The following is a 26,853-nucleotide window of genomic DNA, read 5'->3' on the forward strand; positions in this document are numbered from 1 at the left end:
TTTATACTAATACAAATTTTGTGAATACAATTTTGTTCATGATCATAATAATGCTGAATGACAGACTGAAGCAGTGGGAATAACAAAAAAAGTAAAAGCTTCTAGCATCACTCAGGGCTAAAGTTAAAGTCAAGTCTTTTTTTGAGACAGATTCTCACTCTGTTGCTCAGGCTACAGAGCCATCAGCCTAGCTTACAGCAACCTCTAACTCCTGGGTTCAAGGTATCCTCCTGCCTCAGCCTATAGGGTAGTTGGGATTATAGGCACTGCCACAATTCCCTGCTAAATTTTCTATTTTTAGTAGAGATGGGGTCTTGCTCTTGCTCAGGCTGGTCTCAAACTCCTGAGCCCAAGGGCTCTGCCTGCCTCTCCCTCTCCCAGTGCTAGGATTATAGATGTGAGCCAGCGCAGCCCAAATTAAGGGTCTTATCAGTTGCTGCCTCACCTTAAGGAAGTCATCATCATGGATAAACTTTCACACTAGATTATAAAGATTAAGTATTAGGGATATTCTTTAAATATTAACTTTGTTCTTTGTGATCCCTAAATAAAAGTATTTCCAGCTGAACCCTGAGTTTTAGCTACTTTGCATGCAAACACTGGCTAACTTGAGTCCTTTCCCCTTTCCCTCCCAAGGGTGAGGGGGGGGACTATGATGTTCCCTCTCCTTGCCCAATGGCTGAAGCATGGCTTACAGCCGTGTTTTCAACCTTTTTTTTTTTTTTAATCTCACAGCACACTTGAACCTACAGTTAAACTTCCAAGGTACACTTAAATTATATTGATCAAAAACAAAAAAGGAGTAAGAAAAAAGAATACACTTACTGTGCTTTGAACTTCTTTCCAAAACAATTAATGATTTCTAAAAATTTTCATGGCACACCAAAGATCCTCTCACAACACACCAGTGTACTGCAGCACACCGGCTGAAAATCGCTGGCTTACAGCCTAAGCACAGCTAAACTGAGTTTTCCTCCTGGACTCCAACATCCCAGGGATGGCATAGCTGACACTGTCTGGGCTGGTGGTGCCAACTGTGGGTCCCGTAGCAGAAACTCAGTAGTGTCTTGGCATCTAGTCCCACAGCAACTTCTCAACAATTCTGTGACCCACTCAACACCCATCTAATAAATTCATTTTCCCGTTAAGTAAACAGAGTCAATTCTTGTCATTTCTAAACAGGAACCCTAACTAGTATACTTTTATAAAACTATTAGAATAAATAAGTATCAGTGCCATAAACTTATTTTAATATCTTTTTCTCCATGACTGAACATACAAAGATAATGGAAGTAAAGTGTTCTTCTGCTGTAAAGATGGGTGGAATATATCAAAATCCACTTGTTGAATTTTCTTTAAATAGTCCTCTAGGGAAACCTGGAAAAGGAAAATAGTGGTCACTAGATCATAAAATAATCAAGTATCTAGAAGAAACTAAAGAAAAATTACAAGCATTAAGGCTATCTTAGTTTCTTTGAAATGGTCTTCTACAGAATAAGAATGTAAATGAGAATTTTTAAAGAAAGAGAGAAAATAAGGACATCTCCTAAGAAGTTTCTATTAGGCTAGTAAAACAATATCACAGAGCGAGTCCTAGAAATATCAAGCCTCTTCTTACCCTAGAACCTCCACAGTTGGTTACCTCCCTACGTTGACCACCTCAAGTTGGCCTAATTTTTTTTTCTTTTTTTGAGACAGAGTCTCACTCAGTTCCCCCAGACTGGAGTGCCATGGCATCTTAGCTAATAGAAACCTCAAACTCTTAGGCTCAAGTGATTCCCTTGCCACACCCTCCTCGTAGCTGGAACTATATAGGTATCCACCATGATGCCCAGCTAGTTTTCCTATTTTTAACAGAGATAGGGGACCTTGCTCCTGTTCATGCTGGTTTTGAACTCCTGACCTCAAGCAATCCACCCACCTCAGCCTCCCAGAGTGCTAGGATTACAGGCATGAGCCACTGCACCCAACCAAATTGGCCTAATTTCCATAGACCAGACATGTATCACATGTATGTTTGAGTACAGAAGGCCTAGTTCCTTATGTTAACCACCTACATATGTTGACCAGTTTTTTAAGGTCCCTTCAGTGATCAACTTACAGAAGTTCTATTGTATAATGCTCTGGTCAAGATAGAAAAGATTAGAGAGATTATGTTTGCCTGGTGTTATTACCAGATTCTGAGGAACACAAAAAGGAGGTTTCAATCAGGGAAAATCAAACATCCTTTCCACCCCCAGTCCCCAAATGCAGTGTTCCACAAGAGGGAGCTCAAGGTGTCTTCTCAAAAAATTACTTAATTTTGTGAAAAAATTGAAGGAGTCTCCATGTTCTTCTGAGAACATACAATTTGCAACCAGATCTCTATAATTGGCAACCCACCCTTGTCCTGCCACATAAAGCTTGACAAAGTTTTCACCAAGATAGTGACAGGATAGAAACAAAGATGTACAGTACTTTTAATTTTTTTGGCTTTCTGTTATCTTTATTATTTGTACATTTTTATTATTTTTTTTATTTTTATTTTTTTTGCAGTTTTTGACCAGGGCTGGGTTTGAACCCACCACCTCCAGCCTATGGGGCCAGTGCTCTACTCCTTTGAGCCACAGGCGGCACCCTATTTATTTATCTTACTTTGTTGCTGTTGGTAGAGTGCCGTGTTGTCACAGCTCACAGCAACCTGCAGCTCTTGCGCTTAGGCGATTGATTCTCTTGCCTCAGCCTCCCAAGGAGCTGGGACTGTAGGTGCCTTTCTTTTATTTTAATGCCCCTTGTTTCCTACTCCACTGTTCTAAGAGGCACCACTTCCTTCCCAGTGCATGTGCACAGCGCCCCCTGGAGTTCCACAACGCTGAACCTCAGTGATCCAACACAGGGATTATGTGCACAGTCTCTAGAATACACCCAGATAAGAAGAAAACAAAAAGTATTGTGCTTTCTTCTAGCCTTTCTCCTATACATTTTGACATACAAATGTATATCCAAGAAAATTCATTATCTACTTTTAAATACCCTAAGTGTATATATATACACAACAGGAGATAAGTACATGAAAGTGCACTGCTGCCTTATTTTTATATTGGAAAAACACTTGACTTGGGGCTCAGCGCCTGTAGCACAGTGGTTACGGCACCAGCCACATACTCTAAGGGTGTCGGGTTTGAACCCAGCCCAGGCCAGCCAAACAATGACAACTGCACCAAAAAATAGCCAGGCATTGTGACGGGTAGGAAGTGGTGCCTCTTAGAACAGTGGAGTAGGAAACAAGAGGCATTAAAATAAAAAAAGGCGCCTATAGTCCCAGCTGCTTGGGAGGCTGAGGCAAGAGAATCGCTTAAGCCCAAGAGTTTGAGGTTGCTGTGAGCTGTGACACCACAACAAGCTACCAAGGGTGACATGGTGAAACTCTGTCTCAAAAAAAAAAAACTTGACTTTGCTCGGTGCCTGTGGCTCAAGTGGCTCACAGGCACATACACTTCAGCTAGCGAGTTCGAATTTAGCCCAGACCCGCCAAACAATGATGGCTACAACCAAAAAATAGCGGGGCGTTGTGGCAGGCGCCTGTGGTCCCAGCTACTTGGGAGGCCGAGGCAGGAGACTCACTTGAGCCCAGGAGTTGGAGGTTGCTATGAGCTATGATACCACAGCACTCTACCCAGGGTGACAGCTTAAGGCTCTGTCTCAAAAACAAAACAAAACAAAACAAAACATTACTTGGAAACAATCCAGAAATTCTTTGACAAAAAATGGTAAATTGTTTATACAATGAAATATTATACTGTAGTAAAGTAAATGTACTGCAGCTAGATGCAATATTTACACAAATCTCAGATATATTAAAAGTGTGTTATATATGTTCTAGAAGATATAAGCAGAAACCTGCTTGATAAACAGGACACTAACATACAAAGTGTGACTTCAATTGTACAGAAAAAAATCATTTTAAAAAAGAATACAGAAAAAAAGATAGTGACTAATTCTCACATAAATTTTGACCAAAGTACATTACTTACACATTAATTTTTAATTCAACTTGTTAATATGTTGTTTAGGATATTACATCCTCATTTATAAGTGAAATATGTTTGTAATTTCTCCTTTATAATAATATATTTTCTCCAATTTTAATATCAGGTGTATCCAGATTAAGTAGAATGATTTTGAAGTATTTCTTCTTTTTCTATTGTCTATAAGATTTGGCATGATCTGTCTTTTGAAATTATCTTTTTTTGAATGATCTGTTTTTTAAAATTATCTTTTACTTTTATCTATAAATAGTAGTTATCTATTTTTTGAAACTTTGGGAAAAAAATAAGAAGTTAACTGATGACTCCATACTGAACCTCAAAGTCAAAGCATTCTATAATAGACATACTCTTATTTGACAATGTGAATGTTACTTTCTTTGCAGTATTATTATTATTGCTTAATATTTCGATGCAGCAATTGTCTGATTTCTTTTCTGAATGTATTTATCTTCATTCATTCTTTACAAGGTTTTTGTTTCTAGCCCTTTTCTTAAACATTGTTATTGTTATTAAATTTTAAGTCTTTTTAATTTTGTGAAGGCAAAAAGTGGAAACCTAATAAACACATGTATATTTAAAATTTTTTTTTAAAAGAATACAATGATAGTGATTATCTCTGGGGGCTGGAATTATAGAGGATTTTTTTCTTCTTATACTCTTTTTACATTGTCCACTTCTTTTTGAGACAGAGCCTCAAGCTGTCCCCCTGGGTAGAGTGCCCTGGCATCACAGCTCACAGCAACCTCCAACTCCTGGGCTTAAGCAAGTCTCCTGCCTCTGCCTCCTAAGTAGCTGGGACCATAGGCGCCTGCCACATTGCCTGGCCATTTTTTTGGTTGCAGCCATCATTGTTGTTTGGCAGGCCCGGGCTGGATTTGAACCTGCCACCTTAGGTGTATGTGGCTGGTGCCTTAGCAACTTGAGCCACAGGCTCCGAGCCTGTCCACTTCTTTATTATGGTAATGTACTGCTTTGACATTTAGGAGAAAACTCCAGATGAAACATGCCCTCAAAATTACAGTGCATCTGGCTATTAACCCATTAGGATGTGGTTCAAAAGAAAGTCTAGCAGGCGGCGCCTGTGGCTCAAAGGGGCAGGGCACTGGCCCCATATGCCAGAGGTGGTGGGTTCAAACCCAGCCCCAGCCAAAAACTGCAAAAAAAAAAAAAGTCTAGCTAATGGTTAATAAGTTCAAGGTAATGAATTTGTTGTGAGATTCTCAAAGATGTTACAATTTCTGAATATGTATTCTTATACCCCAAAGTATATGGAGAATATACTTTGTGTAAACTAGTCACTTTCAAGTAGTTTTTAAACTGCAAAACCTTTTATTTGAACAAAGTAATTAACAGATGCTCTCTACATAAAACAAATAAAAAGAGGCCCTGCTCAAGCTAAAATGAGGGTGTAGCACAGTCCCCCTCAGGGACTGCCATGTTATCCCTCTAATTTCCCTTGGCACAGGATAGAACTGAGAGCTGGCCTCAGTCCTAGAGTTTCTGACTTAGTAGGTCTACAGCAGATCCCAAGATATACATTTCTTTTTTTCTTTCTTTTTTGAGACAGTGTCTCACTATGTTGCCCTTGGTAGAGTGCCCTGGCATTACGGCTCATAGCAACCTCAAACTCTTGGGCTTAAGTGATTCTCTTGCCTCAGCCTCCCAAGTAGCTGGGACTACAGGCGCCCACCACAACGCCCAGCTACTTTTTTTGTTGCAGTTGTCATTGTTGTTTGGCTGGCCAGGCCAGGTTCAAACAGCCAGCCTCAATGTATATGGCCAGCACTCTACCCACTAAGCTACAGGTGCTGGGTGCTGCCACCAAGACGTACATTTCTAACAAGTTCCCAGGTGGGGTGAGTGTTGCTGATCCAAAGACCACATGTTGAGAACCACTGGGTGGATCCTAGCTGCATTTCACAATTACTAAGGAAGCTTTTAAAAGGTGTCAATGCCTGGTTCCAGCTTCTTAGATATTATTAATTATTGGTCTGGAAAGGGGCCTACGCATTGTTTTGATTTGTTTTAAAGCTCCCCAAGTGATTCCAGTGGGCAGCCAGGGTTGAGAACAAACTTTACACAGAACAGAATAAGACAAAGCCCTTAGCCTTTATGGAGTGTACTCAGTATTTTAAATAGCTGATAGTACATCCACCAAATGAACAGCCATTAAAAAGGGTGATACAGAACAACAAGTGTTGTCATATGCAAAAATACATAAATGATCACATGTACATACAAGGTGCAGAAAGATGAGCAGATTTCACCTCTGGATAGGACAAAATTGTGAGGGTTCTAATTTCTTCTTCTGCTTTCCCTTACATTATGTGAACATTTAAAATATTAATGTATTACTTCTATAATAAGCAAACCCAATAAAGAAACAAAATGATTTCAAACACAGAAACCTGAAAATTAAGATAGATATGAAAGGACTGAAATTAATTTTAAAATATATTTTAGGTGTGAAAGGGAGAAGATACATTGGGTATTACAGAAAGCACATGAGTTTACAATTTTCAAAGATTACAAATCTTTCTACATATAAAATGAAGTGGCTATACTTAAATTTATTCCTAGAAAGACAAAGAAAATGTATGGAATGACCTAGTTCAGGGCCTGTCCGGTAATACATACTAAGTAATTGATAGTGATTACCATTTCTCTATACATTTAAACAGTTCTTGAAACCTAGATACCATCAGAATCAACTGGGGGAACTTTTTAAAATCAAAAATTCTCCTGGGAACTGGCCTCCTCCTCAATCCCACGCATCTGATTGAGTAAGAAGACTCCAGGAATCTATATTTTTAAAAATTTTATTTTTTCTGATGCAGCCAGCTCAGCTCTGGTCTGTGACCCACTGTTCAGGAAGCTGTGGTACCGTATGGTCGGGTCACTATGGAGAAAAACTTAATGGAATGGTAATACTTACATAGCTATAAACAGCCTAACAATCCTATGAGGTAGTTTCTCTTATTAGTCCCATTTTGCCTACAAGTAAACTGAGAAACACGGTGGTTAAGGAAGTTAAGGTCCCATGGCTAGCAAGGGGCAAAACAGATTCAAACCCATGCAGTCTGGCTGCAGACTCGGTGCCAACAACTCAGCTCAAGTGCTTCTGGGAAACAGAAAGGATCATCACCAAAAGTTCGTGTACCTAATGAAGCCCCCCCACATAAGGGAGGGACACAAAAACAAGGGCTCCAAGCCAAAGAACTGCACTGGGAACGTCACAAGACATAAAAAGAGACCACACACATCTGCTTCACTAATTACACAGCCCCTCTGGTAATCCACTTACCGTCTGAAGAAAAGCAGGAAATGCTTCCACAGGAACACCTCTGTGGAAGGACCGGGCCTAAAAAGGAAGAGAGAAGGAAACTGGTTTCAAATATTTCTGCAAATGAACACTCTCCCTCTGAAAGGGAACACAAAACAACACCAGCAGTTTAACACCACAGCTAGCGCCTCTAAAAGCAAGAAAAGAGCTTGTCTCCTGCAGGTTAAGAGTTTCCTAAACCTGAAGGACACAGGGAGACTCTCTAGCTCTGTGGTGAGGGGTGAATGAAGAAACACTTATGCTAAAATGTCCCAGCACCGCCTTAGCTTAGAAGGACATCATCTCTTGTTTAAATGAATGTGGGACCCTTTTGGTGATCTTTCTGCCTCTGTGTTCCCTAACCTTTTGTCCCACACAGCTGGCTAAACTAACATCCTTATGTCACAATTTCATTTTTACTTTTTTTGTTTGTTTGTTTTTTTGTAGAGACAGAGTCTCACTTTATCACCCTCAGTAGAGTGCCGTGACCACACAGCTCACAGCAACCTCCAACTCCTGGGCTTAGGCAATTCTCTTGCCTCAGCCTCCCAAGTAGCTGGGACTACAGGTGCCTGCCACGATGCCCAGCTATTTTTTTGTTGCAGTTAGGCCGGGGCTGGGTTTGAACTCACCACCCTTGGTATATGGGGCCAGCACCCTACCCACTGAGCCACAGGTGCCACCCTTCATTTTTACTGTTTTAACTCCCTGGTAGATCAAGTCTCAACTATTTCTCTTGGAATTCAATAGCTGTTATATCTTGTCTCTAGTCTCATCTATCCCACATTACTCCCTAGCACTCTGAGGTATGAACCTCTGGCCACTCAGACTGATGCCCACCATCCCATGTCGGCCAAGCCTACTCTTGTCTCCATGTCTTCATTTATATTGTCCCTTACGCCAGAAAGAGCAGATACTCACTTTCGACTTCCTGACTCACTCTTTAACCCACCATACTCTGGTTTCACCCCCAACCATTACTGAAAGTGCTCTAAGATCATCCATGATTTAGTAATCACCATCATCATCTTTTCAATCTCTCCATAGCATATAAAACTTTCATATTACCCTTTCTTGGAATTCTTGGAATTTTCTGCCCTCTTTACTTTTTGAGAGACACTAATTCTCGGTTCTCCTATTTCTTTGGACATTCTTTCTTTCTTCTACCTTATAAATGGAAGTGGGCTTCAAGGTTCCGGCCCTGGTCCTGTTGTCTAGATATATATTGTCCTTGAGCAATACCATGCATACTTAGAACTTTAATCAGCAGCCTATTATGTGGATGACTCCCAAATACATTAGTATCTCTAGTCTAGCCCTCCTTTGAAAGTCACAACCTTACATTCTTCATTAGTCCACCTCCCTAATTGTCCTCTAATCCCCTCAAATTCAGTTATGTCCAGCAGCTAACATAAAGTCTGAAGATCAGCACCAAACACCAGTGGGTTTTCTTTCACTTACAGTCTCTGAATGGCACCACCATCGTCTGTACTTGAACTGTTTGCATGGCCTTTAACTTCCCCCCTTCCTGATCTTTCCACAGTCCAGTTAGTTATCAAGCTGAATTAGTTCTGCTTCAGTTAAGTGTGTGCATGTGAAAACATAGGTACATACCGGCACATACATAAAATCTAGTCTCTAAGCCAGATGCTCTTTCTCCTTGCCCTAAATGTCTCCTAACTGATCTCCTGACTTCCAAACTCTTGTCTCAGACTCTGCAGGCAGTTTTCTGCTCTCAAACACTAAAACCATTGCTTTCCCTGATGTTGCTGACAATGATGGTGATGAAAGCTAACCGATATGTATGTCACTTACTATTATCAACTCTTTACATATGTTAACTTATTTATCCAAATAGTCCTTTAAGCTAGGTGCTAATATAATCATCTTTCACAAATAAGGAAATTGAGGCAGAGAGAGGTCAAAATCAAACGATCACATGGCAGAGCTAGGATTAAAGTCAGGCTTCTGGTCTGAGAGTCTGCACTCTCAACCACCATGTGGTATTGCCTCTTAGAAGCCTCTAAAACTCCATAATCTTTCTTCAATCTACGACTCCAAACCCATTTTCCAGCACTGTATTACATATAACCTATTAGCCAATAGTTTTCAGAACTGGCTGTTCAAAATCATTCAGAATTGTAATCCCTGGCCCTCTCCTAGGTTTACTATCCCAATCTCCAGGGAGTGACTATTTCTCAGGTGCCTTACACATCCATCAAGTGGACAACTCAGGTTCCCACACAGGGCCAAGGCTTCCCTACCTCTGTGATTCTGTAGTACACTCAGAAGAGGGAGGACAGTCTCGGCAAGGCAGAAAGACACCTTGTCCTCTGAGAGCCAGAGAAACAGTGAGTGGATGGAGCACAGAGGAGCCCACCTAAGAACACTCATGCTTGATTTACTCAGCAAGGGGTGATTCAGGGGCCATGAGGGAGACAGGGGATTTTTAAAAAGTATTAAGTTTACAATAGTCTCTAAGATAAATCTACTGGCAATTCAATAAAAAAATGGAATAAAGACTGCCAAGTTGGGAATTCTATAACCATGTTCTAGGAACGGCCACATCTAAAAATTATAATTACCTAAATGACCTGGCAAAAAGAGGCTACTCACATGCTTTAAGTGCAAGTGTGCCTGGCTGGCAATGTCATATATTACATTTCTCACATTTTTATCTTGCTTCCTCCGTAGAAAGTCCTCTTGTGAAACACCATGCTGTGTGGGAAAATATACATTAGAGATCCAAAAGCATCGGCAGCACCTACAGTTTAGTGGGCAGGCGCCAGCCACATACACTGAGGCTGGTGGGGTCAAACACAGCCGGACCAGCTAAAATCAATAATGACAATGGCAACAAAAAATAGCCAGGCGTTGTGACAGGCGCCTGCCATCCCAGCTACTTGGGACTACAAGAGAAGAATCTGAGGATGCTGTGAGCTGTGATGCCAGGGCACTCTACCGAGGGCAACATAGTGAGACTCTGTCTTAAAAAAATAAATCTAAAAGCACAATTAGGCTCGGCACCTATAGCTCAAGCGGCTAAGGCACCAGCCACATACACCAGAGCTGGCAGGTTCAAATCCAACCTGGGCCTGCCCAACAATAATGACAACTACTACCAAAAAATAGCCAGGTATTGTGGCAGGCGCCTGTAGTCCCAGCTACTTGGGAGGCTGTGGCAAGAGAATCACTTAAGCCCAGGAGTTGGAGGTTGCTGTGAGCTGTGATGCCACGGCACTCTACCCAGGGCGACAGCTTGAGGCTCTATCTCAAATAAATAAATAAAAATAAAAGCACAATTAAAACTAATTTAGTTCAAGAAAATAGGTGATAGAACAATATGTACAATACACATAAAATGGCTATTTTTTCTTTAAAAATACATGTGTAGGTACATACATGTGTGTATATGTCTACTGTGGGTATATATATCAACATACACACACACACACCTGGAATGTGCAACAAGATGTAATTAATAAGTACTGTAGCTGGAATAAATATACACAAACAAAAAAACAAATATACAAAAAGTTTAAAACAATAGACAAGGCAGGTATGGTGGCTCACACCTATACTCCTAGCACTCTGAGAGATCCCTTGAGCTTAGGAGTTCGTGACCAGCCTGAGCAAGAATGAGAACCTTGTCACTACTAAAAATAGAAAAACTAGCTGGGCACTGAGTTGGCCACCAGTAGTCCCAGCTATCCAAGAGGCTGAGGCTCTTACTTGAGCCCAAGAGTTTGAAGCTGCTGTGAGCTATGATGCCACAGCACCCTACCCAGGGTGACTGAGATTCTGTCTCAAAAATAAATAAATAAAACAACAGACAATAACAAATCTCATACAAAAAAACAAAATTTCTCAAAAACATACAACTTTTGAAATGGACTACTTCCTCCAATAAAATAAAATAGAGAACCAACTATGGTGAGCACTAGGAATGATTATTGCAATTGCTTGGAAGAGAGTAAGACTTCAACATGAAGCCACACCAAATGAGATTCTCTGGACCTTCTTACTCACAGCTCATCCAGAGACATAAGATGCCTGACAGATAAAACTCTGACTCAGTAACTCTGGGGCAAAAAGAAGACGACCATCTGTAGTAGGCAATAAGCATTTCTTTCAAAGCTGTTACTTGACGAGAGTAAGCAAACCAGGAGATAACTTCCCTTCCTGTATTCCTGAGGTAAATTAGTAGACAGTGCAAATTACGGCCTTACCAGCATACAAATATCCATGGGAAGGAACACCTTTCTTCTGCTGCCATGATATGGTGTTGCTCTTAAGCAAGTGACAATGCCTTGTGCCTTTCCAATGTGACTTGCAGCATGATCTGCATGAAGATCCTTTATACCTACGATTTCAGAAATTAAACAGGGCTGCTGTATTCTCTTTGAGTGCTTAATAGGTCAATAAAAACAGCACAGACAAATCACCTAAACACGTCAAAGTAGGGGTTGATCCTGTTTTAAATCTGAAAAACAGGATTTAGAAGGGAAGAAATGGGCACAAAGACAAGGTGATCATTTACCACTAGCAGGTGTCCAAATGTCAGCTTTTAAATGAAAGAGTGCTCTTTAGACTACAGCATACCAAGAACACATTTAGAATTTTAATTGGGTATCATGGAAAAACATTACAAGTCTTCCATTTCTTCCCCTCTGTGCAATTTCCATCTGACCTCATTTTAAGTATATGCTTAACCAACCTTCTGTCTTTGCTCCTTCCTTTCATGATTATGGCAAACTTGCCACTGGGACTGCAGGCAGAACAGGTCTGGGAAATTCAGTGGGGACTTTACTATTCTTTTAGGGTGGCATAAAAAAATACATTACCATCCTCAAATGAGATGGTACTGTCCTTACCCCAAATAATTTCCTCATTACAATAAGGCCATCCTAACTTGCAGCAAAGTCAGAGGAGGAATAGAACCATCTGAGTCATTTCTTAAAAGAGAGGAGAATGAAAAAATCTCATGGAAAGTTTTATAAATGCAGTTTTATTTCCATTACTTTTTTTTTTTTAATGTGGGGAAATATTATTGACAGGAAAGAGTCAAGCTACAGGCTTTGTAGATGCTACAGGAAAAAGGTACAACTCCCTGCAATTCCCAAGTTATTAACTGCAGCATTCCCATAAGGTAGCTACAGTACTGGTTTGAGAGCCTGAGTTTGAGATTAGTCTGTACTCCAAAGAAAGATACATGTACATATATTCCCCTTCTTGTTCAAAAACAAAACAAAACAAAAGATGCTGAAAAAAACAACTAAAAGCCATTTCTTTTTTCTTTCTTTTTTTTTTTTTTTAACAGTTTTGGCCGGGGCCAGGTTTGAACCTGCCCCCAGTATGTGGGGCCAGCACCCTACTCCTTTGAGCCACAGGCGCCACCAAAAGCCATTTCTTTATAGATAGTATAAAGAAAAACCTCAGTGCTAAGCTGGTTAGATTGCCAAAATATCAAAGAGTGAAATCTCAAATGTAGTTTATTTTGAAAAGAGAAACAGAAAAACAACTCACCCAGTATCTCTAGTATTAAATAAAGAAGAGAGCTCTGTGTGTTTTCAGCATAATTTTCTAGTTCCTGGATATTACGATATGGTTTGTCATCCAAATTTTTTTCCTACGGTCAAAGAAAACACAAAGTTTGTTCAACTGCCAGTATTTCATAAAAGTGGGGGGGTTTTTTGTCCTAAAGAACTGAATAATAAAGTATAAAAATAGTATATATCATTTAATATACACCAAAATAAGATTAAAATGGCATTTAAAATCTTAAAAGTTCTACACACTTAATACCTATAAATCATCCCTTAAAATAATACCTCAGGAATAATCTCAATGCACAAATCACCATGGGCATGAGGTAGGCTTAATTTTAAATTCCTTCTAAAGCCCAAAGCATCAAGAGTAACTGACTTTACTGAGCTCTTAAGCACCAGAGGCATTATCTTCTTAACCCTAGCAACCTACACCAAAGATAAGGAATCAATACATTCTTACTTCACAAATGAAGAAACTGAGGCATGAACACATTAAGTAACATGTCCAATGTCACGATTAATAAAGGGGAGCGTTGGGATTCAAACCCACATATTATGACTCTTGAAATCATGCTCTTTTTTTTTTTTTGCAGTTTTTGGCCAGGGCTGAGTTTGAACCCGCCACCTCCATCATATGGGGCCGGCACCCTACTCCTTTGAGCCACAGGCGCCGCCCTGAAGTCATGCTCTTAATGAGGAAAAGATACCTAGAAAATAAAGAGAAATCATAACCAGCTCCCCCCCACCCCGAGTAATCCTGCTTACTAAAAGAAAGAGGGCTGATTACCTAAATACACTGTATTCAAGAAACAGAAAACTGTATATCTTAGAGCAAGAACATTTAGCCACTCTGATTATAATACATTTGCAAAAACTAAATAGCCCCAGCTCTACCTATTTTTTTTAAATTAGGAGAAAATGACATCAGCAATGATTCCAGGAAAAAATACATCCTTTATATTTTTTGAGATATAATTCTCATACCATAAAATATGTTTTAAAGAACACAGTCAGTGGTTTTGAGTTTTGATATATCCACAAAGTTGTAACCCCATCACCACTATTTAATTCCAGAATATCTTCATCATCCCCAAAAGAAACCCCCTGTCCATCAAGTAGTCACTTTCCATTTTTGCCTCCTCTCAGCCCTGGCAAACCACTAATCTACTATCTTCATGGATTTGTCTATTCTGGACATTTCCTAAAAATGGAGTAGTATACTATATAGTATTTTATGTCTTGCTTCTTTCTTTTAGCCTAATGTTTTCAAGGTTCATCCATGTTGGAACATCTACCAGTATTTCCTTCTTTTTAATTGAGCAATTAAATATTAATAATATACCATTGTATAGATATACTATGTTCTGTTTAACCGCTCATTCATAAATTATGAGTTCTTTCCACGTTGGGGCTGTTAGGAATAATATTGCTATGAACATTTGTATATGTGTTACATGGACATATGTTTTCACTTCACTTGGTTAGTATAAGCCTTTGACTGGAACTGCTGGATCTATGGCAAACTTTATGCTTAACTTTTTGAATAATTGCAAAACGGTTTTTCCAAAGCAGCACCATCTTATAGTCCCACCAGCAACACGTGAATGGTTTCAATTCCTCCACATTTTCACCAATACTTGTTCATCTTTTTTATTATAGATACCCTAATTGAGTGTGAAATGGCATTCTGTTGTTTTTATTTGCATTTCCCAAATAAAAAGATGTTGAATATCTTTTGAGATGCTTATTGTTCATTTGGATGTCTTCCCTGGAAAAATGTTTAATCATCTTTATTGCTGAGTTGCAAGAGTTCCTTATATATTTGAGAGACTACTCTCCTATCAGATATATAACTAGCAAATATTTTCTCTCATTCTGTGGGTTTTCACTTTATTTTAAAGTGAAAAAGCTTTAAATTTTGCTGAAGTCCAATTTATCTATTTTTTCTTTTCTTGATTGTGCTTTTGGCATCATAGCTAAGAAAGAATTGCCTAACCTAAAGTCACAAAGATTTATGCCTATGTTTTCTTCTCAGAGTTTTATCATTTTAGCTCTTCTATATAGGTCTTCAATCCAGGTTGAGTTAATTTTTATATATAATGTGAGGTAAGGTTCAAAATTCAAATTCATTCTTTTGCATGTGGGTACCCAGTTGTCCCAGCACCATTCATTCAAAACACTATTCTTTTGCCACTGAATTATCCTGACACCCTTGTCACTCAACTGACTATAAGTTTATGAGTTTATATTATATTCAGATTCTCATGTCTGTCCCACTGATCTATGTCTAAATGTGAATCTTCCAACTTTGTTCTTCTTTGTCAAAACTGTTTTGGCTACTCAGGGTCTCTTGCATTTCTATATGAATTTTGGGGTGGATTTGTTAATTTCTGCCAAAAAAGAAGCTGGAATTTTGGTAAGAATTGCATTGAATCTATAGGTCAATGTTTGATTCCAGTGCTTTACTTCTAAATATACTCCTTTCAAATGTCAAAGGTTGTTTTTCATTAAACAAAAAAGGTATCTCTGTCTCAAGTTCTCTAATGTTCTTTACCTCAATAAAAACAGAAAAGAAGTCACCAGAAAAATAGGTTTTCTTAGTGCTAATTCATTCTGTGGGACTACTGAGCAACTTTTTTTTTTTTTTTTGAGACAGAGTTTCATTGTGTTGCCCCAGGCTAGACTACAACGGTGTCAGCCTGGCTCATAGCAACCTCAAACTCCGGAATTCAAGCAATCCTCCTGCCTCAGCCTCCCAAGTAGCTGGGACTACAGGTCCCCACCACAATGCCTGGCTAATTTTTCTATTTTTCTTGCTCAGGCTTGTCTCAAACTCCTGAGCTCAAGGGATCCCTCAAGGGCTTCCCAGAGTGCTAGGATTACAGGTGTGAGCCACTATGCCCAGTCAGCAATTTTGTTTTCAATGCTGAAGTCATTGTCAATCATTTTTTGCTTGTAATTATTACTATAGTCTATGGTTATTAACAGACTGTATCTAAATAAACTAAGTAAACTTACATTTTCATGACAATAGGTATGTGGTAAGTATCAGTCAAGAAAGACACTGACACAACAATGCAACAGAAAGATCACAGAGTAACTCACAAGGCGAGGCTGGACCTGGAACTCAGCTCTGAGAATTTAGTACAGCAGTCCATTCCTCGGAACTGGCACACAGATCCAAATACTGAGATGTACATAAAGGCAGCTATGACTACTTGAGTATTTGATGGTATTTATGGATTATTAGCAAGTTTTTAAGGCACCATAATCACATTGTAGCTATGTCTTGAAAAAGTCTTTATCTTTTTAAAATACATACGCATTTGGAAATCAAATGATAAGATGCCTAGGGTTTACATTAAAATTATCTAGTGGGGATTAGTGAGAGGAGTTGGTAGACTATAGATGAAACAACACTGGACACATACTGATAACTATTAAAGACGAGTGATAAATACATGAAAGTATATTACAGTATTCTCTCTACTTTTGTGTAAAAATGAAAATTTCCATTTAAAAAAACCCAAAATGGTTGGATGTGGCTGTGCACACATACACATCTGCCTGGATGCCCATCTTTGCCTGTCTCTCAAGGTGAGCATTGCAGGATGCTGAGGTGGGTGGCATGCAGGATAAAGTATGGATAAAATGGCACAGTTCTTTGAAAGCTTCCACTCCCCCTCAATGTTAATACACATGTTAAAATAAAGATACTTAAGGATTGAATAGGGAAAAAAAAGTCTTGAAATTCAACTTACTCTTTCATCAATGATCTTCATAAGCCATCTTTTAGTTAGATTATGTCTTTTGACAGCCTAGAAAAACAAAAAGTGTTACAAGTTTCCAGGAAGTATTAGAAATGACTTCTGTAGATCTGAATAACATAAACAAACCAAATACAAAACTAAGTCAGGAAACGTTTATAATAACTCATCACCAGATAGACAACAGTGTTAAAGAACGATCAGGGAAAAGAAAATGCCCCTAGGAAATATTTCAAACTATGTCCAAGTAAAAATGATATTTCTAATACTTTTCCACTAACCTATCTTTTTCCCCCATACTGTTACTAATTTAATGATTCCACTTACAAAAAAATAAGAATACTGAGCTTCTGTATTATATGACACACCCTGACTTCTATACTGACTTAGTACACACAAAACCTTTTCCACAAAATAAAGATTCTATTTAGCAAAAACAACTACTTCTCTGAAAATGAAAAAAGTAAAGCTCCAACAAAAATAATCTGCAGAATAAACTGTCTTAGCAAAGTCACCCCAGACCCTCCTCTCTACTATCACTCCCCCCCAAAGAAATCAGGCTCCACAGATCTCAGAGGAGGGGAAGAAGGGGAAGATTCAAGATGATCCTTGCATCTTACTGTCCCAGAAAATAACAAAGTGCTCCAAAAAGTAATGAAGGCATGTCACAGGACATAGGAACCAGTTTGAAGGAGATTTCACTGCTCAGATCAGGGACAATTTGAACACCAAAATAATTATGTACATGAATGAATTATAAACTATTAGGAGGCCAGGCATGATGGCTCATGCCTGTAACCCAGTACTCTGGGAGGCTAAGGTGAGAGGATCCCTTGAGCCCAGAAGTTCAAGGTTACAGTGGGCTATGACAGTGCCAAGGTTCTCAGTCTGGGTGACAGAATGAGGGCCTGTCTCTCAAAAAAACAAATAAAAATTAAATAAAATTCTGTGCTAGTTATTTCTATTAAAAAATAAATAAAAATAAACTATTAGAAAAAAACAGGAAATTCTTAAGTCCACGCTAATATTTAACAAGTAAATAAATATAGGGGAGGGAGAACTCGTTCTTACAGAAAAATGCTAAACTGAGAAGTTATCATCTTGCAACCATAACAGTAGTGACTGAATCAGACAAGAACCATCACGGCAGCTAAGTTTAGGGAGAAATTTTGATGGAGGAACAGGAAAAGTGCATAGTTGTAAAGTATCTCCCCAAAGAAGGATGATTGATTGCAAGGCAAAGTATACTCTACAGTGGAAAACCAGGCAAAATCTTGACTGGGTGATCAAAATTAACAATGCCAGTAGAGTTGGACAAAGTGTGCCTCTAAGTGTGATACCCTGAGAAGGACATGTTACCAATGAAGTATTCCAGCCAAGAATCCATAACCTGAATCAGGAGAAAATGTCAGACAAATCCAAAATGAGTGTTCTATAAAAATAAAAGTAGGGAGTTACAGTCTTCACAAAGGTCAATGTCATGAAAGACAAAGAAAAGCTATGGAAATGTTCCATATTAAAACAAACTGGCTCGGCAGCTATGGCTCAAGTGGCTAAGGCACCAGTCACATATACCTAAGGTGGTGGGTTCGAATCCAGCCTGGGCCCGCCAAACAACAATGATGGCTACAACCAAAAAATAGCTGGGCGTTGTGGTGGGCGCCTGTGGTCCCAGCTACTTGGGAGGCTGAGGCAGGAGACTCGCTTGAGCCCAGGAGTTGGAGGTTGCTGTGAGTTGTGATGCCACAGCACTCTACCCAGGGGGACAGCTTGAGGCTCTATCTCAAAATAAATAAATAAATAAATAAATAAAACTAAAGAGATATGACCATTAAATACCTGGTCCAAGACAGGATCCAATACTGGAGAGGAAAAATGCTATAGCAGACAATTAGGTCATCTAACAAAATTGGAAAATGAATGGAAAATTTGATAAAAGTATGGTATAAAAGTTAAATTTACTATAATTAATACTTGTTCTGGTTATCCAAGAGAATATACCTATCCGTATAAAATATTCACTGACATTTGTAGGATAGGGCCATAACATATTTAACTTATAAATGAGTCAGAAAAAAAATTATAAACATAAATATATATACATATATATCGAGAGAGAAAGGGTAGGGGGAGAAGGAGAGAGGACACATGTGAGTGAATGTGCACAAATGATTAAACAAATGAATAAAACATTAACAACCGTGAATCTGGGTAAAGGATTAGAGGTGTTCTTTATGCCACTTTTAATTCTGTGTAACCTTTCTGAAAGTATGAAATTATTTCCAAAGAAGTTTTAAAACCACTGGTTTTTTGCCATGTTAACACAAAGTACAGCATAATACATTTTCACGATAAATAAATATAGTAGGGAAACATAAAAGTCTTAGGGATAGCCTGTACTTCAGCTAAGACTCTCAGATATCACTGATACTATAATGTAAAGGCTAACATACTTCAATATGTATTTATGTGACAAGGGTGTAAGCATGGAGAACAGCACCTACACTGGCTGTTGGCCTACACTGGAACCTAACTAAGAAGGCTACACAGAATTAGCTCCAAAGTGCTCTCAGCATTACCACTATCGCAGGGCTCTCCCATCAGGCCTCTTCCCTAAATCCCAGGAATCAGCCTATCAGTCACTAGAGACTCCTGCTCCTATTTTATCTCACCTGTGTCTAAATGTGGACTGGGCATGACTGATCTTTGTAACCAGACCATCAAGTACCATTCCTGGCACATAAAAGTACTCAATATCGGTGGTGCCCGTAGCTCAGTGGGTAGGACACCAGCCATGTACACCAAGGCTAGTGGGTTTGAACCTGGCCTGGGCCAGGTAAAACAACAAGGACAACTGCAACAGAAAAATAGCTGGGCGTTGTAGCAGGCGCCTGTAGTCCCAGCTACTTGGGAGGCTGTGGCAAGAGAACTGCTTAAAACCAAGAGTTGGAGGTTTGCTGTAAGCTGTGACACCACAGTATTCTACCCAGGGCAACAGCTTGAGATTGTCTCAAAAAAAAAAAAAAAAAGTATTCAATATTTTCTCAATGAGAAACCAACTCCTATTTACCCATAGCTGAAGCTATACTGGCTGTAGTTCCTTAACTACAAAATACAGTTCTGTTTGATTCTGAAGGAAATCAGAGATCAAAGTAAGTATATGTACACCATGGAATACTATTCAGCCATTAAAAAAACGGAGACGTTACAGCCTTTGTGTTAATCTGAATGGAAGTGGAACACATTATTCTTAGTAAAGCATCACAAGAATGGAGAAGCACGAATCCTATGTACTCAATTTTGATACGAGGACAATTAATGGCACAGTGGGAGTGGGGAAGGGGACAGCAGAGAGAGAAAGAAGGAGGGAGTGAGTGGGGGGAAAGGAAGACCAGTGAGAGGGAAGGAGGGAGAGGGCAGGGTCTTGGTGTGTGCCACACTTTTGGGGGGCAAGACACAATTGTAAGAAGGACTTTACCTAACAAATGTAATCAGTGTACCCTGGTTTCTTATACCCTCAATGAATCCTCAACAATAAAAAAAAAAAGTTGGAAATCTGCTTAATAAAGTACTGACTCTGGAAAATGCAGCCAAAAAGAAGAAAAACCTTGCCTATAAACATAAATTCAAATTGTAGCTAAAATTTATAAATAGAGAAACAGAAAACCCATATGGAAGAATGAAAAATTATAAATATTCAACTATTTTATACCCTGAAAATACCAATTAAACTGTATAGTGAAATAGTGCTCTCTAGGTAACACACTGTCATTGTTCTCCATATTTAATCTTATAAAGAACTAACTCAATAGTCTTCAAAGAACCAATGGGAAACTTTACTGGAGTCATAGTAAGAATACACTCCAGCAGAATAGGGAGGGATGAGAACACACAGTGAGAACAACAGCTCTGAATACCACCTGCTTCCTTCAAATATTCATATTAACCTTCAACACTGGTCATATCAGAAAGCTAGCTACATTAATCATCAAAATTTAAGCAGCTATTAAAACTGGGCTACTTGGCAATCCTAAATCAGCACATACATAAACATTTCATAATTTAGTTGTACATGTATCTTTTGGTTTTGTAAGTGAAACCAAGGAAAGATAAATTTGCATTAAAGGAACCTCCAATATTCCACTATATTTTCACATGTATTCTAAAGGCCAGAATCTTTGATCTAAGTCTTGTTTGTTTTTGTTTTTTACAGTTTTTGGCTGGGGCTGGGTTTGAACCCACCACCTCCAGCATATGGGGCCGGTGCCCTACTCCTTTGAGACACAGGTGCTGCCCTTGATCTAAGTCTTAACATAAAGCTCCACTACAGTCAGGTTTGTGTGTAAAATAATAAATAGAAAGGGTTTCTGGATTTTAGAGAAACTTTTTACTGAGTCACTAGGTTGAGCTTCTAGAAATAGGATGAATAGAGGTAAAGAACTGATCTAATACTCACAGCTTCCCAGCCACTTTTTCTTCTCAGTCCCTGGCGGGGGAGAGGGGTCTGGCTTCCCATCTTTATTGGGGTTCTGTGAACCTGCCTCTGCTCGTGCGCAGACCTGAGAAGAGGTGTACTGCTGTCAGGTCCGGGGGTGGCTCCTGTTACAGAAACCCTCTTCTGGCAACCATCGTATTACAATGGGGACACAGATCAGCGACAAAAGGCACCTAATTCCCTTCCTCTGTTCATAGGTTAGCATATTTCTAAACCATGCTTGGCTATTTGTGAATGAAGAAATCCACATAGCTATTTTAACAAAAACCATCTGCTAATATGCATCTAGCTATATAAATAATACTCTAGCCCATACGTTTCTGTTCCCTAATACCAAAAGTTCATCGATGGGGGCTCATACCTATAATCCTAGCACTCTGAAAGGCCAAGGGGCGGATAGATTGCCTGGCTGAGCAAGAGCAAGACTCATCTCTAAAAATAGCGGGGTGTTATAGCAGGCACCTACTACTTGGGAGACTGAGGCAAGAAGATCTCCTGAGTCCAAGAATTTGAGGTTGCTGTGAGCTATGATGTCACAGCACTCTACTGAAGATGACACAGTAAGAGTCTGTCTCCAAAAAAAAAAAAGAATCTTTTCAGGATAGTTTCCACTATAATCACTACTATCCAAACCATATCCATCAAAAAGTAAGCCCAAATAATATTCTTACAAAATAAAAGCAGCTTTTATTTTTTTACCTTCCATAGTTCAATGGCCACAGGCTGATGTGGCGGATTGTCACAGTATATATCTTCCACAGTTTTTTTCCAAAACTGCATACGCATTAGTCCAATTGTTTTCTCAGAGACTGAGTCCTTAACCTGTAAATAAGGTTTAAAAATTTTAACAAATACACTGCTTCCAGTCCCCAAAATCAGTATTTTTGAAAGAATTTTTGAGTTAATAGGATTGTCCTGTATCATGACTATGGTGGTGAATACACTTTTCAGAACCATACACAACAAAGTGAATTTTACTGTATGTACACGGAAATAAACTCATTCATTCATTAATTTTTAAAAGAAGATTAGATTGTCTTCTTCAACCACTACTAATTAGGAATGGCCTTCTTAGGTTGAGACAAAAATTGTCAATGCAAGCTAAACCAAGGCGGTAAATTTTGATAAGGACCATGGTCTCTAAAATGTCACCTCACAGACTGCTGATTAGTAGCAAGGAAAAAAAATATTAACATCGTAACTGGATGACCAAAATTAACATTACCACAGAAAGGCAGATGAACATTTCATGCCTCCTTGAGACTCTCTGAAAAGGACACACACCACTTAGGTAATATTAGGTTAGGAATCTATACCTTTAATATAATCATTATGAAAAAGAAAATAAACCCTAGAATGAGAACTATCCTAAATTTTAAAAAGGAACTGTATTGCTTTAAAAATGTCAACGTCACAAAAGACAAAGAAAGGCTGTAGAAATGTTACAGATTAAAGGAGGCTAACAAGACGTGAAAACTAAATACTATACGTAGTACACGATCCTAGATCGAATCCAATACATAAGGATAGAAATACCATAGGAATATTTATTATTGGGTCACTTGACAAAACTACAAAGCAGACAGTAGATCAAATAAAAGTATTATATCAGTGTTAAATTTACTCCTTCATAATGGTACTGTGGTTACATAAGAGAATACCCTATTCTTAGGAAATACACTCTCAAGTTTACAGGGAAAAGAACCGTGGTGTAGTCAAGTTACTCTAAATGATTCATAAATATGTACATATTTGACAGAACGATAAAGGAAACAGGGTAAAATAACAAAAGGGTCTATGGGTATTCTTTGTACTATCCTTACTTTTCTGTGTGCGAAATTATTTTTAAATAAAATCAAACAGTTCCCAATGTGGTCTCTCATTTAAAAAAAAAAGTTCCTGGTGCAGAGTGGGTTTCTTAGCAATGTTTAGTGTTCAGGTCCCAGAGGCATACAACACAGCAACACAGCAGCAAGAGAAATCCTCTGAAAACCTGACCAAGAAGTGAGGTCCCTCTCTGCTCAGAGCCCTCCTATGGCTGACCATCTCACTCAGCTTTAAGCTTCTGCCCCAGGTACCCTACCCTAATCTCACCCCATACTCCCTGCTACACCGCACTGGCCCTCTGTCCTTTGAACACATTAGGCGTACCCAGATCTGCACCTCAGAGCCTTTGCACTTGTGGTTTCTTCTGCCTAAAACACTGCACGTACTTATATGACCCACTCCCTCACCTTCTTGCAAATTTTTGCTCTAAAGCCACCTTCCCAGTGATGTTTCTCCAGACCGTGCTGTATAAAAAAGGAACCTTGGCTGCAGGCAGCCTTCCCTGTCCCCCTAACAAGCTTTATTTTTCTCCACAGCACTTGTCTCCATCTTTATTGTTCACTGAGTGCCAGGAATTTGTACATTTTATTCATCATTATACCCCCAGGATGTAAAACAGTGTCTAGCATATTTTGTACACTCACTCACTGTTAAATGCCTGAATAAACAAGACAGTGAGTACAGAGGAGCAAGATACTCCTACAAGTGACAGAGAATTCAGGGGCAACTCTGTGGTGTTTTTTTAAAAAAAAGACACACTTGGGCTTATTTTCAGGGGATGTCTTATTTTATTAAGTATAATACAACAATCTACACTTATTCAAATACAGTTAAGTCATCTTCTGGAACCTGACAGGGGGAGCCGACCTTGTTGGTGGGGCTGGCGCTAGTGATGCGTGAACTCCTTTCCCCTAGCCGTTCACACGTGCACAATAGGATGCCTGTGACCAGGGTTACCACATGCACACCCACACAAGTGTGAACAGCTGGGAGAAAGGAGCTGTGGCAGATAAATGGCATTCCAGTCTTCCTTACCACTCCACAATGAAATGCATGGCAGGGTAGGGCTTATTATCCGGGTAGGGCTTATATTTAACAAATGCTTAGAAATCTTGCTAGGGCTTATTTTGGGGGTAGGTCTTATTTTCAGGGAAACAGGGCATAATAGAAGACCACATTGGGAACTGCTATGGCTAAAGTGTGACTGACTTCAGATGCTGACATATAGTTTATACCTGTAAAAGGATGAGGTGAAAACTATGACCCATGACTTCTAGGAATACACCAGAGGAAAAAATAGACAGTCCTATAGACTCTCCACGGATTCACGGTTGTGACCCTCAGTTGTGCCCCAGTGCTATATTTGTATCCTTTTATTTGTTCTTTGTTCACCTCTATCATATTCTCCAGAGAAGCTGTGCCAAAACTTGCCACTCTTTTTTAAGACTCCAAGCCCTCTCCTGCCCCCTCACTCTTAATATCCGACCTTTCCATTTAATTTAAAGAGAAGACCAAGGCCATTCTACTTAAACGTCCTCATCTGAACCCCCACTTTGATTTATTTTATATCTGCATATGTTCTTTCCATTCTAAAAAAAAAGAAAAGAAGGATATCCCCTTCCTTTGTAATTCTTAGATCAAGTGAGTCAGTATGAACTGATTGGAGGCTGCTATAACTATTTCCATTCCTGATTCACATTAAAACTAAAACCTCATTTTAAAAAGTGCTTTGAAGAATTGCTATATACATACAAATTATGCAATTGCTAGAGAGAATAAGCAGTAATATTCTGATTAACCCATTCAATTAATGGATAAATGTGCAATGTTAATGCATAGTTTTATAATATCCTCAGAAAAAGAAATAAAAAAATCCTAAGATGGCAGTTCCAGAAACATTAAGTTCATTAGCTAGTTTTATTTTTGGTACTTAATTGTTAAGCCTAAGTTGTTAGCAAGAGAAGGAAATCACCAGCAGAGGACCTTTAACCCATCTAACCTACAAATTACAACTACATTTCCTTTTTGTTCAGCATTAAAAACATTACATCACCACTTCTCAAATAATATTTTAAGATATCTTAATACCAGCCTGAGCCAGTTCCACATTGAAGGCCCTCAGTGCAAAAGCAGAGCTTCGGGATTCTGCAGGGAGCAGCAGGGAGCATAAATAACCTTCATAATCTCGTTTCCTATAACAAATAGACAAAGAAAGATAGTTACCCCTCACTTTCCAAACTACACACAAAAATACTGACCAGAATTAACTGAAAGCAATTTCAGAATAGACCTAACATTTCTTATCTTCTAGACCTGTTCTTCTACGATTACAAAAATGTGTCTGCTCCCAATCCTAGACCACCTAAAAATGAAATGCTCAATCTCCATTAATTTAAATTGAATTATATAGTACTTATAGAATACTTTTAGCTGTTTCAGAATCACATTGGCTTTAGTAAGAATTCAAATGTTAGCTACAAAAGTAGAAATCAAGTTAAGAAAATAGTTCAAGCAAGTATTGGTGTGAACTCATGGTCCTTAGTATACAGAGAGATACATAAAAAGACAAAGAGATAAGACACAGAAACTGATACAGGGGTGTGTGAGCACATTTCCTAGCGGAATCTGCAGAAAGAGCCTAGAAGCAATGCTCTCCCCCAATTTCAATGAACACAACTAGCACCTAGATCTTGCTTTCTTTCTTTTTTTTTTTTTTTTTTTTTAAGAGACAGAATCTTACTTTATCACCCTGAGTAGAGTGCCACAGCATCACAGCTCACAGTAACCTCCTACTCCTGGGCTTAAGTGATTCTCTTGCCTCAGCCTTCCATGTAGCTAGGACTACAGGTGCCCGCCACAACACCCAGCTATTTTTTGGTTGTAGTTGTCATTGTTGTTAGGCAGGCCCGGGCTGGATTCGAACCTACCAGTTCTGGTGTTATGTGGCTGGCACCTTAGCCACTTGAGCTATAGGTGCTGAGTCTAGATCTTGGTTTCTAAAACCAATCTCCACTGAGGAAAACTAAGGCTCCTTGGAGGAATGACTGACTCCAGAGGTGGAGCAGGAAAAATACAAGATAAGCCTGAAACATTTTCTGGTGCAGAAGGTAAAAAAATTATTTAAGGTATGGCAGGGACTTACCAAAAGTTCATGAAAACTGGCCTGACAGAGTTCTCACTGGCCAAGTCTGTAGGAATTTCAGCACCAAAAAATGATAGTAACAGCTTACCAGAACTCTATCAACACATACTGATATAAATTAATGAAGAAATAAATGGGAGGAGAAGGAAAAGCTTGATAACTGGTATAATGTCTACTAATAAATCTAGAAAACAGAATGGAATTTTTAAAGATCATCATTTGGTAACTATCATGTTAATAACTGATTTGTGCAAAAATCATCAGTAAAGGGGTCAGGCTCACACCTGTAATCCTAGCACTCTGGGAGACCAAGGTGGGTGGATTGCTTGAGGTCAGGAGTTCAAGATCAGCCTGAGCAAGAGTGCAGCTCTATCTCCAAAAAGAGCTGGGTGGCTCAGCACCTGTGCTAAACAACAATGACAACAACAACAACAACAAACTAGCTGGGCACTGGTAGTGAGGAGGCTAAGGCAAGAGAATCGCTTAAGCTCAAGAGTCTGAGGTTGCTGTGAGCTACGACTCCATAGTACTCTATCGAGGGCAACATGGTGAGTCTCAAAAAATAAATTAATAATAAAAAGAGCCAAACCTGTGGTAGGCGCCTGTAGTTCTAGCTACTTGGGAGGCAAGATCACTTTAGCCCAAGAGTTTGAGGTTGCTATGAGCTATGACGATGCCATAGCATTCTACCCAGGATGACAAAGTGAGACTCTGTCTCAAAAA

General features: G+C 39.1%; 1 protein-coding gene across 4 annotated transcripts in view; it reads right to left on the reverse strand.

Annotated features, from left to right (window-relative positions):
• Positions 1–1,233: 1,233 nt before the first annotated feature.
• NDUFAF6 (NADH:ubiquinone oxidoreductase complex assembly factor 6) overlaps positions 1,234–26,853 on the reverse strand; it is a 30,143-nt gene continuing 4,523 nt past the window's right edge. The window contains exons 2-10 of one of the 4 annotated variants that reach the window (XM_023517813.1): positions 25,081–25,180; positions 21,861–21,983; positions 16,661–16,717; positions 12,877–12,979; positions 11,580–11,713; positions 9,967–10,068; positions 7,333–7,389; positions 6,964–7,033; positions 1,264–1,377 (exon numbers count right to left, since the gene is read on the reverse strand). In XM_023517813.1, the coding sequence (XP_023373581.1) occupies positions 6,968–7,033; positions 7,333–7,389; positions 9,967–10,068; positions 11,580–11,713; positions 12,877–12,979; positions 16,661–16,717; positions 21,861–21,983; positions 25,081–25,180 (742 nt within the window). In that variant the 3' untranslated portion in view covers positions 1,264–1,377; positions 6,964–6,967. Of the gene's footprint in view, positions 1,378–6,963; positions 7,034–7,332; positions 7,390–9,966; positions 10,069–11,579; positions 11,714–12,876; positions 12,980–16,660; positions 16,718–21,122; positions 21,226–21,860; positions 21,984–25,076; positions 25,181–26,853 lie in introns of those variants that run through there. The other 3 variants (XM_003782469.3, XM_023517814.1, XM_023517815.1) reach the window with 3 other exon arrangements.

Source organism: Otolemur garnettii, unplaced genomic scaffold (assembly GCF_000181295.1).
Source record: "Otolemur garnettii isolate 467f Iridium unplaced genomic scaffold, OtoGar3 scaffold00004, whole genome shotgun sequence".
Lineage (NCBI taxonomy): Eukaryota > Metazoa > Chordata > Mammalia > Primates > Galagidae > Otolemur > Otolemur garnettii.